This window comes from Glycine max, chromosome 2 (genome assembly GCF_000004515.6).
Source record: "Glycine max cultivar Williams 82 chromosome 2, Glycine_max_v4.0, whole genome shotgun sequence".
NCBI lineage: Eukaryota > Viridiplantae > Streptophyta > Magnoliopsida > Fabales > Fabaceae > Glycine > Glycine max.
Genome location: NC_016089.4, coordinates 8,128,873 through 8,141,457, shown reverse-complemented (window position 1 = coordinate 8,141,457; position 12,585 = coordinate 8,128,873). Strand labels below are relative to the sequence as shown.

The following is a 12,585-nucleotide window of genomic DNA, read 5'->3' as shown; positions in this document are numbered from 1 at the left end:
GACAAAGATCTAAAAATATAGAAATGATCGATGTTCCCCTTAAAGTAGAAATCTCTGACTATTCTCTGGGAAGCCCTGTTGTTAAAATAAGTATAAGCTTGCAAGCTTCTGAAGTGAGGGAAGTAGTTGAAGAGTCAGCTTTGTAGGCAAGGGGTGAACACACTCATCATCTTAGTAGGAATGTCAAAGCCTCTGACCTTGAGTTAGTCTAGCATTTCCCAACCACAACATCATCACTTGGCAGATCAACAGATCAATTGATGCCATCACTTGCCTTCAAAGTCTCTGGTATCATAATCATATCTACAAAATCATATATATGGGTCCAGAATTGTTTCTCCTTTTTTTCAAAATAGATAAGTTTTTTTTTTTTTTTAAATAATAGAAAACTTTTACAAAATAGAATACACTCTTACTAGTCTTAGTAGAATAGTGATAAAGTCATGCATCCCAATTTTGGTTATGCACTTATAGTGTTTCAGTGTCATATAAAATCACCTCATCTTTATCTTTGTTCATATGACTTTTAAAATAAATTAATTATATTTATAATTAAATAATGATATAAAATTATTTTTTATTATCCATGTATAATTTTTTTTATAATTAATAGATTATGCATTAATCAAAATAAAGTTTTTAAAATTATTTAATGCATCAAAGTGAAAAATATTAAAACATAATGGATAAAAAATAATATTTAACCTTCTACTTTTTCTTGTAGTGAAGTTTAATAAAAATAACATGCTATAAAATGCCTACCACAATGATTATTAAGCACTCTCAATATTAATAAAAATATTTAAGCAACTAACTGAAAATTCATAAAAAAAAATGAGGAAAATTTCAATATGGACTAAAAACTAAGATATCTTTAAAAATAATTTTTAAATTTATTCAAATTCTAAAAATTAAATTTAATATAATTTGAGAATAAATTTAGGTTGAATTTTAGTTCGACGTTATTTAGCTTTTTAAAGATAATCGTGTATCGACAATAAAATATTACTATTTTATATTGGTAATGTTTTTTTTACAAGAATGGTGATTTGTATGATTAGACTATGCAATTTCATTAACTTATGATTGATATAAAAGGTGTGATAACAGTATGATTTTTAACACATTTTCTAATATTAATAAATTTTTACTAAAAAATTATATATAAAAATTTCTCTTGGATCAGATGGCATTTCTGAAAATAAAAATAAAAATAAAAATGTGACACAGTTAATTTAGATGAGTAAGGACGTTTCTCTTCCACAAACAACTCCCTTCGCTGAATCGCACCGCATCACACGCACCACTGTCGCAAATTGGACTCGAACAATACATAACCCTAACGAAACGTCTTTGAGCGGCAAGTTAGAAAGCAACGAGTTCGGAAATTGATGCGATGATGAGCTGCCATGTGCGTTAGGGTTTGCGTTTTGCATTCAAATTCCAAATTCCAAATTCCAAGTTCCAAACACTCTCTTTCAGTGTTTGACGATGAGCATTGTTCCCAAAGAGACGATTGAAGTTATCGCGCAGAGCATTGGGATCAACAATCTGTCTCATGATGTCGCTCTTGCCGTCGCTCCCGATGTCGAATACCGCATGCGCCAGATTATGCAGGTCTCTCTTTCACTCTTTTGTTTTCTGTGTTTTTCAATCACTTCTGTTCTGTGTGTTGACCTATTTTCTGTTCAAACTTCAGGAGGCAATTAAGTGCATGCGCCATTCCAAGAGAACCACTTTGACGGCAGATGATGTCGATGCTGCACTCAACTTGAAGAATGTTGAAGTAAGTTGTGAGGACTAAAGTTCTATGGCTTTCTGCTATTTCTAAATAGAATGATGCGTATTATTATGACTACCATTTGGAAACTTTCGTGGATGTTTTTTCATTGAAAAAAAAAAGGCATATTTCTTGTCTCCAATCTCATTTTCACGTTTGTTTTTCTTCTTATGTCAGCCAATATATGGATTTGCATCTGGTGGCCCTTTACGGTTCAAAAGAGCTGTTGGACACAGAGACTTGTTTTATATTGATGACAAGGATGTAGATTTAAAAGATGTAAGGGGGTGCTCAATCATTTTCACTTACTCCCGTCAATTGGATTTAAACTTCAAGTGCATTACCTCGTTAAAATTATAGTTTGTGTTAATCATAGGTTATTGAAGCTTCTTTACCAAAGGCACCCCTTGATACTGCAGTTACATGCCACTGGCTTGCCATTGAAGGTGTGCAACCTGCTATTCCGGAAAATGCTCCTGTAGAAGGTAGCTCTCTGACCTTGAGGCTTTAGTGCTACCAGTAGTATTTTGCTCACAGATGAATGATTCATGGTACAATAATTTGAACTAGGTTGTACGTTAACTAAAATTTAGCTGGAGGGGGTCAGGAGTCCTTGGATGTATGATTTTTCTGATGTTATGTTTGTCAGCTTGTCATTATGTCTTGCTCTGTCCATACATGATATCAAGATTTTTTTTTCTTGAGGTAGTGATTAGATTGGGAGATATGATTATTGAAGTGATTTTTCTTATTTTTATAATGTCACTGTAGTGTGGTCATCTTTGTGGGTCTAAAATATGTTGAAAACATCCTTATTGCTAATTACCAGCATCTTCATAAGCACTAAGTCACTATAAATTGGAAATGGTAGGCATGGAAAATTTATAAATCCAATTAAATAGACTGATTTTCTGAAATATTTAGTATATATATGCATACAATCATGCATATAATTGTGGAGATGTACATCATGCAAACAAACAGCCACCATTTGGCAGCTTAATGCTTCAAGATCTATTATTTGTAAATTCTTCCATTTTATCTGTAACTTGTACTCCCCTGCCCCTTTTAAGAATAGTTATTTACTCATTATTTTATTTGCAGTAATTTCAGCTCCTTCTGATGTCAAAAAGCATGAGCAGAAAGATGATAACCTTCCAGTTGACATCAAATTGCCTGTTAAGCATGTATTATCCAGAGAGCTTCAGGTATCAAAATCATTAAGCCACCATCAGCTATTTTGTTTTGCATCTTGTGGTTCATTTTCATTAGTTTTATTGTTTCTTGCAGCTGTATTTTGACAAAGTGGCTGAGCTAACTTTGAGCGAGTCTGATTCAGTTCTCTTTAAAGAAGCATTAGTAAGTTTGGCTACTGATTCAGGACTTCATCCACTAGTTCCTTATTTCACATGCTTTATAGCTGATGAGGTAATACTATTTATCTTTTTACGATGTTGGTTGATAAAAATGAAAATTTCACCTTATTGTAGCTCATTACAATTGTGTGCTTCTCCATTCTTGTCAGGTTTCTCGTGGTTTGAATAATTTTCCTCTTCTATTTGCCTTGATGCGAGTTGTTAGTAGCCTTTTGCAAAACCCTCACATCCAAATTGAACCATATGTAAGTTTGCCTCTTGTTGATTTAGGGTTTAGGGTTGACATTGTATGATCTTTGTGTAAGCTAAGGATGTGCAAAAAACCGGTTCGGACCAAACCGGATTGTAACCGAACTGGTTTTCACGGGAATGATTTTTTTATTTTGTTTGAAAAACAGTTCGAAATTGGTTTGACTCTTAGAACCAATTTAAAACTGGTTAAAAACCAGTGCGGTTAAGAACTGGTTTTTTGAAATCAATAAAACCTGTTCGACTATTTGGTATAAAACTGAACCGGTTAAAACAGTTCGGAACCAGTTCGGTTCGGTTTTTTACTGAACTGGTTTTTGCACACCCCTAGACTGTAAGCAACATAGTATTATTAATATTTACATAAATGTTGGTTGTTTTTTTATCATTTTCTATTTGGAATTCTGTTCTCTCCATTCAATTATGAAAGCATCGTGAGATATTTAAGCTGATTTGTCATTTGTTGCTTGTCTATAAAGATGACCCTAACAACGCTAGACCTGTTTGCCCCCATGAAAATTTTAAGGCAAATAAAAAAATGTACTTCCTGCTGTACTTTCTTGTCTCTTGCCATGTAAGCTGCCCCATCAGCCTGCATAGGTCAGGCTTGGGTACTGTTTTCTGGTATGATTTATTTTCTAGCAAGATAGCAATGGGCCAGATTCGGAAAGTCATGTTCATTTGTTAGTACTTAGTGGCTTTTGTTATCTAATTAAGTGGTTTCCATGTTTATATTTTAATTTGTAAATATCAATATCTTGGTTGAATAATTTTGTAGTGTTGTGAAATGAAGTAGAATGAATAACTAGAAAAGTCTTTCCATATAGGTGGGGTTAGCTGCATCGATCAAATGACACCACAGTGTTTTGTCATAAAACGTGTTTCCATAAAGCCCATTTAGATTTCAGTATGTTACTTGCTTCACATGAATGAGTTAATGTGAAACCATCTCTTTACCCCTTTTTCTTTCTGTTTTTGCATGCTTCAGCTACACCAGTTGATGCCATCTGTTGTGACTTGCCTTGTTGCTAAAAGGTTGGGCACTAGGTTGGCAGACAACCACTGGGAACTTAGAGACTTTACGGCTCATCTGGTTGCCTCAATATGTAAAAGGTGAGATATCCTCTATCTATTCTGTTGTATATTTTGCATAAATGGAAACAAGCAATTTTCACTTGATACATTTATTGGGGTATCCTATTATTTGTTGGTTGTTGCAATTTGTTCTATGTGTCTTTTGATTCCATAGTAGCAAAGCCAAATAATACTAAACTTATTGCGTGTTTCCTTTCAAATTCACCTTTGTTTTTGGAGATCCAGTTCAAAGGCACACTTAAATGTTTTTATTTGGTGAATTTGTATGATTAAAGCTAATGCTTTTTGTTGAGTTTTCATACGTTTTCCTGGCTTAGTTGTTGGCCTTTGAAGATGTAAAATTTGGTACAAACGGTTGAATCATTGAATTGTAAGCTGGAAAATCTAGTTTTGCTTTATGACTGTAGGTATCTTGTTTGCCTAGTTTGAAAATATTGTGTGTGGATTATTTGTTGGGTTCTTATTGATTCTATTGCATTTTTTCTTGCTTTAAATGCTTGATTCGTGCAGGTTTGGACATGTTTATAGTAATCTCCAGTCTCGGTTGACAAAAACATTGCTGAATGCATTCTTGGATCCCAAGAAGGCATTGACACAACACTATGGTGCTATTCAGGGATTAGGAGCACTGGGACCCAACGTGGTATGTGCCTCTCTATGTTGTTGGCAATTATGGAGTTAGTCAAAGGCCAAAAATTGGAAAAAATATTGTGAAAGAGAAAAATCAATAAACCAGTACATTTGTATTTATTCTATGTTGGAACTTGGAATATAACCCTGCAATGTGTATAGTAGAATGTTGTCTTGCATGGCATCAGAAAGAGCAGATTAAAATTTTTTTCATACAAAAAATTGTTGGAGGTGAATTGAAGGAAGAGGTTGCTCTTGGGTCAGAGGAAAGACGGGAAAAGAAGTCAACTTTGTATTTAGCTGACTTAACAGATTTGATCCTTTAAGCTCAACCTATTTCTTAATCATTTTTTATCAATTATCAATAATTGAAATTGATTGATTTAAACCTTAAGGCTTTGATTTCAGCCTATAATGTACTTTTGTTGGTTAAGTTGATAACTTCCCAATGCAATGGCTATATATGTTTTTCATCATCTTATCTTTAGGTTCCCATGTTTACTGTGGGAAGAATATGCTATTTCGTATTTTTTCAATATTCTGAACTTGTGAAGCATCTTGAGAGTTGAGACCTTAGTTAAAGTCTTGGTTTGGGGAAAAATAAAGGTGCTTCTTGCTTGATGTTTATTCATATATAATCATATCTTGAGGACAAAATTGAATAGAAGTGAGATTTGGAACTTTGGGGTTTAAATGACTAATTTAAAAAAAAAAGCCTTGCATGGTATATGATGTATTTCTTAGTTTGACTCAAGTTATGTTTGATGCTTACATATGAGGCTGTGATATGTTTTAATGTTTCTTGTTACACTGGAAGTAGGTTCGCCTTCTTTTGCTGCCAAACCTTGAAACATATATGCAACTTCTTGAACCAGAGATGCTTCTTGAGAAGCAAAAAAATGAATTAAAAAGGCATGAAGCTTGGAGGGTTTATGGAGCCTTGCTGGTAAGATATGCTGTCACATATAGACACTTGTTAGTAAAAAATAGGTGATTTTACAACTGAAGAATGTCAGTCTCAGTTGCTCAGTATAATATGGTTGTTCTGATAATTGTATGAATCACTCAGCGTGCTGCAGGTCAGTGTATATATGATCGACTAAAGATTTTCCCAACTTTTCCATCTCCTCCTCTTCATGCTGTCTGGAAGACCAATTCAAAAGTTCTTACTTCTTCAACTTGTGAGTATTTTCCTCATTACCCAAGAAAATACTGGTCTAATGTTCATGAAATGTCTAAGTATCATTTCTTTAACCTGATCATAGGAGGGACGACACTTCTTCCTATTTCCTCATTGTCTCTTTGGATTGTTTACCAAATTTGCTTATCTTTTCCTGATTTGTTCCCCTAGTTAGATGGGATTATAATTATAAATAGGATTAATAATATGGGCTAGTGCTCTAGGTTTTATGAGCGTAACCAACACGTCAATACATTGTAATACAGCAAAGTTTATACTTTATATTAATTAGTGTTTCATTCTCTTTTATGTCCATTCCTGCCTCTGTACCTAAAATCCGGTAATCTCAATAGCTTTTTAGAATATTCATCTGTGTGAAATTTTGTTTGAGTTGTGAATGGTCTACATCTTGTATCCTGCAATAAATACACTTAGAAGTATTTGTCTATCAAATATCAGTAATATTTTGTTCACTTTAGTCTAACAGTTCTAAATAATTGAATAATGATAAATTTTTATGTTTATGAAAAGAAATTATGAAATCTTTTCATTAAAAGTAACTGGCCATTTGACCAGGAATATGGCGATGAACTAGTAAACAAGCTGGTAATGATGTTTCTATACTAAGATCTCATCTAAATATTCTTGTACAGAAGTAATGCTTTCAGACCACTTACGTTCAAAATTCAGATACTCTTGCAGCAGTTACAAGTTCTGTTACTTGGTTCTTATTTTCTTAAGAAATTCATAATAACTGACGTACTAGGAAGCACTAACTTTCCAATGGTTTTATTTTATTGATCAATATTATGATTATTTAATAGAGTTTGCAGTGGTCCAGTTGAGACTTTCACATGTCTGGTCTGTAGTTTTGTCATTCCTGAGTATCAATTATCAGCTTTGTACCTCCATGATTTGTTTCTATACTGACTTCTTTGCATGATTGAATGTTAAGATAAACGCAAGGCAAGCCCTGATCAATTGGAACAGCAGCCACCTTTGAAAAAAGCTGCTACCGATGGTGAGGTTGGTGTGGACCTAATGAATTTCTCACCAGTTCATAAGCAAGAGGAGGCAGGGACTCAAGCTTCTTCAGCTGATTCAATAATTGGCACATCATCATCTTCTGCACAGATGAAAAATGAGACTACTTTAGATGGCGAACTTAGAGGTAAGAGGGGTGATACTCAGGCATTGAAGACATCTGCTGCTCTCACCCAGGTTTGGAAGGACGAGCTTAACTCAGGACGTACCCTGGTATCATTGTTTGAGTTGTTTGGTGAAGGAATTCTCTCCTTCATTAAGGCTCCTGAGATGTATATGTTCTTGTAACTTAGGGAGTATCGTAGTAATTTGATGGATAGAGCATGGATAACCCATAGACCATTATTTCTAGAAGAAACTAAAATTCCTCCATGGTATGCGAAAATCATATTGATGATGCTTTAGATGTTGGTGGATATTGCTTATCGGGTTGTTACGGGGAATCTAACGTTTGCGTAGCATGTTAAATTCCTTATTGCAGCCTATTCGGAAATTCAAATAATAACCAAAGTACTAATAGGAAAATAATATCTGTACACCAAGTCAATGTATAAACTTCAAGAAAGAAAAGAGAATGGAAGAGAAGAGATAACAGACTAGTGTAAGAAATAGGGTGTGAAAAAAAAAAATAGTATTAATGGGGCTTTTGGATTTAGACAGTCATAATTTCAATTTTTCCTTTTTGGATATGTAAAAAAGTCAGTAAGATTAGTTCACGCCATGACCATGAGGAATTTATAACAAAAACCAGTGTAAGTCGTTTTACTGGAAACAGTAATAATAAAACCAGGACATTAAAATATTACATTACTAGCAGAACTTTGTGAATGACAAGCTTCTTGAGTGAAGTAGTACTTAAGCAGACACTTTGTTGGACTCCCTTTCAACAGCTTTTTTGAGGATGCTGTCTTCTTCCAAGACCATCTGAACTGGCAAGAAACCCAATCCATCTGCCATGGCAAGCATCATCTGCTTTGTTTCCTTGTTGAATTCTTCCAGATCAATCGTGCCATTCAAGTTGTGATCGAATTGTAGGAACAAGGCTTCATAAACACGAGCAAGCTCATCCGGGTCTGGCTCCACATCAATACCGAAGTGGGTTTCCAACACCCTCAGGCTTTGGAGCTCCTTCAACATCTCTGCATACGAGAGAAGGCCATCATTGTCTGTGTCAAGGTGAGTGAACCGGTTAAGCACCGAGACACTAAACGCTTCTTCATCCTCAAGGAAGTTGACAATGGTGGCACCATCCAAAATTTCTACACTCATCTTTCAGTTCTAGTGCTTTGATGAAAAGAGTTTGATTCTCCCTACTAATTTATGGTGTTGGTAGTCGGTTCCTAGAGCATTTATTCGATCTTTATTAACTAATAATATCAAAGAAAGATGAAGTGGTATCGAAACCTTCTCCTGTTTTGTGTCTCACGTTTAATTAGTTTGTTTATTCTTTATATTGGATGTTTCCTTCTTCCAACTTTTTCCCGAAATCCAGAGTCTACGGTGGAAAATGATCGACATATAGTAAATATTTTAAATCAAACGGCTTATAGAATACATGGGGCAGCGTTGTAAAGTCAGCCGGTCTGTGCCATTTTCAATTGGTATTTGGCAAAGTGGGTGTTGAAAGTCTAAAACTCTTTGCGTGTAGAACGAATCAGTGAAGAATGGCTAGTTTTCTTGAGAATGGTCTTTCCTTGAATGAACCAAGCATAAATTGAAAATCTTAAACAGAGATACCCACTGATTATTTTAACAAACTCAATAAGATTAAGTTATTATATATGCTTTGCACTTTGTAATAAAGGATCTTCTTGGTTTATTCTCTCTACTTTTTTTTTATTTTCTATTTATTTTACACCTTGCTGCCCCATGAGAAAATAGTTGAACTTTTAAATTATTTATTTTTGAACTTTTAGATTTAGAGATATTTAAATTTTCTAAAACTGAAAATAAAACTGGATCATTCTCTTTAGTAATTGACTTTTATCTGACACTCGAGGTATTCAAATTAAAATAAAAAGACATTAAAATATTTCATTTATTTAAAAAGAAGAGAAAAAATCTTTTGCTCTCTCTCTCTCAGAAAAATGAGAAGTAAGAAAAATAAAATAACTTCCTTCTCACTTGCAAGATTTATGACGAAAAGCCAAACATTTAGATAAGTGTGTTCGAGTGAGTGAGTGCAAAAATTTTGAATTAAATTAATTTTGAGATAATATGATTTTTGTTTGGATATTTTATTTTTAAAGTAAGTTAGTAATAAAATTTAATATAAAATTTTGATCCAATGCAAAAGTTACTTAAAATTATTTCAATTAAAAATTAATTCTTAACTTAAAATTTATTCTTTAACATGAAATACACAAATATACATTTATATGAAATTATATATTGATAAAAAATATAAAATTACATTAATTATTATTTTAATATTTTAGATTTTTTTGGTGTAATAAGGATTCGAGTTTCTTATTTTATACCCAATTAATTCTCTTTTCACTCGATCGGTATATTTTGAGATAAAATAGTACCTCAACTTTCAACTTCATTCCTAAGCCACATATCAAACTTCAATATTGGTTTGTTGCCAACAACTTTTAGTAACATGATTTTAGATAATAACTTAAATTCAAACACATGCTAAAGTCCCAATAATAAAATATGACAGTTTTTTTTTAATGATAAGGGGAAATAGAAGTTGCAAATAACAATCAAAGGATCGTAGCAGAATGTATCATGTATTGTTTATATGTAAGAACGTAAAATTATGTATGATTTTTTCATACAACAAAAAAATTAAGAGGGTTTTTAAATTGAATAAAAGGATAAAATAAAATTTTAAAATAAAATAATAATGATAAAATTGAGAAGAAAAAATGCTAAGAACTTATAAGTTAGATTATTTTTTATAAAAATATAAAAATGACATTAATGTATAAAGTGAATAGTTATTAAAGTTATTAATTTATATTTACGCCAAGGTTATTAGATGTTAAAAAAAAGTTAAAAAGGCAATCAACTAGGACCTAAGGCATTCAAAAAAGCTAGGACGTGTAAAACTTTGATGTAGTAGAAAGTAAAGTGCAAGACTGATCATCGGAATAAATTGAAAAATAAAAGAGTGCAAAAGAAAGTAAATTACATAAATATAACGGTGTAAAAAATTAAAGAAGTAATGAATTTTGAGAAGAAAAAATAAGATTGGAAGAAGATGAAGGTTTAGGGAAAAATATAATAAATGTAAAAGAAAACGGAATAGGTATTATATAATGCCCTAAAATATTAGAATTGAAATGATTCAGAACATTGGACCGACATGTGGATCGATGAGCCTTGACGACTGTGAACAAAAGAATATGTGAGTGTAGTTATTTTTAAGTTTCAATCCTTATTACATGGTGCAAATTAGTATTTATAAAAAAAAATATTTCTAGCTATGCATAACTGCTAATAATTTATGGTAATATTCAGTGACTTATATCTTTAATATGCACTGTTAAATTCTCTTAATATTCTAAATCTTTAATTTTTGAATACTGTAGTCTTAATATAAAACATTATTTCGGTACTTAGGAGAAGTAACGTGACATTATAAGTTAGGAACATACTTGTTGCCTTTACTTAACAAAGCAGCTTGGACTGCTGCTCCATAAGCAACAGCCTCATCAGAGTTGATGCTCATGCATGCACTGATCCTTTCCCTCGAAGAAATCCTGCACTTTGGCCTCTGCTGGTCTCTCTTTTTCTGCATTTTATTCATTCCCAATTCCTTCTTATTTTTTTGATACAGTTTGCATCAGATCCATTTTATAATTAGTGTCCGCTATACTCCAGTATAGCAATACTAAATCATTAATTCTCCTCATTTTGAGCGTGTGCTTTATATTGTTTGATTTCATACAGTACAATAATTACTGCTTTCATTGAGAGCTGAGCTACGGAAATGGCTACCTACTTAGTTGAAATAAGATAAAAACCAAATACTGGTAAGTGAGTGAAGTCATCAAAAGGAAAACCGCCTCTTTCGTGTGATTGTAGAATGTGTTCAAAATCAAAGGAATTGAAGTCAGTTATAGAAAATTATTTAGCATAGTGGAAGAACTCATTTTAGCTTTCATAAACCAAAACACAAAAGGAGTAACAAAATATCATGTCATGGATAATTAATGACACCGCCAAGAAAAGGAAACTTAATTGACCTTTTGGAAACGAGAAAGTCAATTCTTATAGTATTTTTTAACGTCCGAAGACATTTAATCTGAATACTAGGTCCTTTATAATTTAGACATACATTTCTATCACATTTAACAATTAACAGTTTACCATAACATGCACTTGATACTTGATAGTCTAGCTAGCTCCTTTTAAGGAACTACAAAAAGTAATTTGGCTTGCAAACTGTAATACAAATTTAAATTATACCATATATATCAACTTTTTTTTTTATCATCATCTTAATTGTAAACTCAAATTTATACCATCTTAATTTTTGTTATGGAGATAACATCTTAGATCTAGATGATAGGAATAATACTTTTATTTTTATCTGAAAAAATATTCTAAAGATTTGAAACGTAATTAACAGAAACAACATAAACCTAAATAAGAAAAATAATATATTTATTTTATCTAAACAATAGCTAGATTTAAATTTTCACTCACTGCATTTATTTAAAATTTAAATTGTTCCCAACACAATTCTAAAAGTAACCATTACACCCCTTGATTTTCTTATCATCTGTTATCACTTATCACGTACACTACACTATCTAAAGTGCCTAGGGTACAATCTAGAGGATCTAGATATTTTTGCTGCAATATTATTTAGTCATTTTTTCTCCTATGTAGGCATTGCCTCCAGTTGATGAAGTTGATCGGACCAACAAGCAAAAACTTGCATGAGAAAGCACGATCATGTCCCCTTGTCGTGAAGATGATGCTAGTATCTTTGTGATGACAAAGAATGATCATTATCTTGATTGAATCCATACCTGAAACTTCACAGGCCAAGGCATCATTAGCTTCAGCAGAACAGGCTTCCACGGTTTCTTTGAGAGTGAGAGAGTGCCCGTAATCTGATTTGTCCCTAAAGCAACCATTTTTATGTTTCACAATGTTTTCTTTTCCACTTATATCATATATCAGGAAACAAACCAAATCCAACTTGGGAGTAGGGGCTCCTTACTTCAAAGACTAATACGAGTGTATACAAACAGAACAATTAAAAAGTG

General features: G+C 32.6%; 2 protein-coding genes across 2 annotated transcripts; one reads left to right on the top strand and one right to left on the bottom strand.

The window, feature by feature from the left end:
• Positions 1-1,195: 1,195 nt before the first annotated feature.
• Positions 1,196-7,758, top strand: LOC100783444 (transcription initiation factor TFIID subunit 6). The gene is made up of 12 exons (XM_003518601.5): positions 1,196-1,617; positions 1,700-1,786; positions 1,958-2,059; positions 2,157-2,265; positions 2,885-2,988; positions 3,071-3,208; positions 3,306-3,401; positions 4,394-4,518; positions 5,011-5,143; positions 5,951-6,076; positions 6,200-6,311; positions 7,266-7,758. The coding sequence occupies exons 1-12, from the start codon at positions 1,492-1,494 to the stop codon at positions 7,640-7,642; spliced, it is 1,635 nt and encodes a 544-aa protein (XP_003518649.1). The 5' UTR covers positions 1,196-1,491; the 3' UTR covers positions 7,643-7,758.
• Positions 7,759-8,092: 334 nt separating this feature from the next.
• LOC100782908 (uncharacterized) lies at positions 8,093-8,775 on the bottom strand. Its single transcript, XM_003518600.4, has one exon. It carries the CDS (start codon positions 8,621-8,623, stop codon positions 8,210-8,212), a length of 414 nt encoding a protein of 137 aa, XP_003518648.1. The 5' UTR covers positions 8,624-8,775; the 3' UTR covers positions 8,093-8,209.
• Positions 8,776-12,585: the final 3,810 nt, after the last annotated feature.

Excerpts from the sequence above, each read along its gene's own strand:
- LOC100783444 (XM_003518601.5), top strand. The coding sequence starts at position 1,492 with ATGAGCATTGTTCCCAAAGAGACGATTGAAGTTATCGCGCAGAGCATT. Across the intron at positions 1,618-1,699 it reads GCATGCGCCAGATTATGCAG|GAGGCAATTAAGTGCATGCG; the intron begins GTCTCTCTTTCA and ends TTCAAACTTCAG. Across the intron at positions 5,144-5,950 it reads GAGCACTGGGACCCAACGTG|GTTCGCCTTCTTTTGCTGCC; the intron begins GTATGTGCCTCT and ends CACTGGAAGTAG.
- LOC100782908 (XM_003518600.4), bottom strand. The coding sequence starts at position 8,623 with ATGAGTGTAGAAATTTTGGATGGTGCCACCATTGTCAACTTCCTTGAG.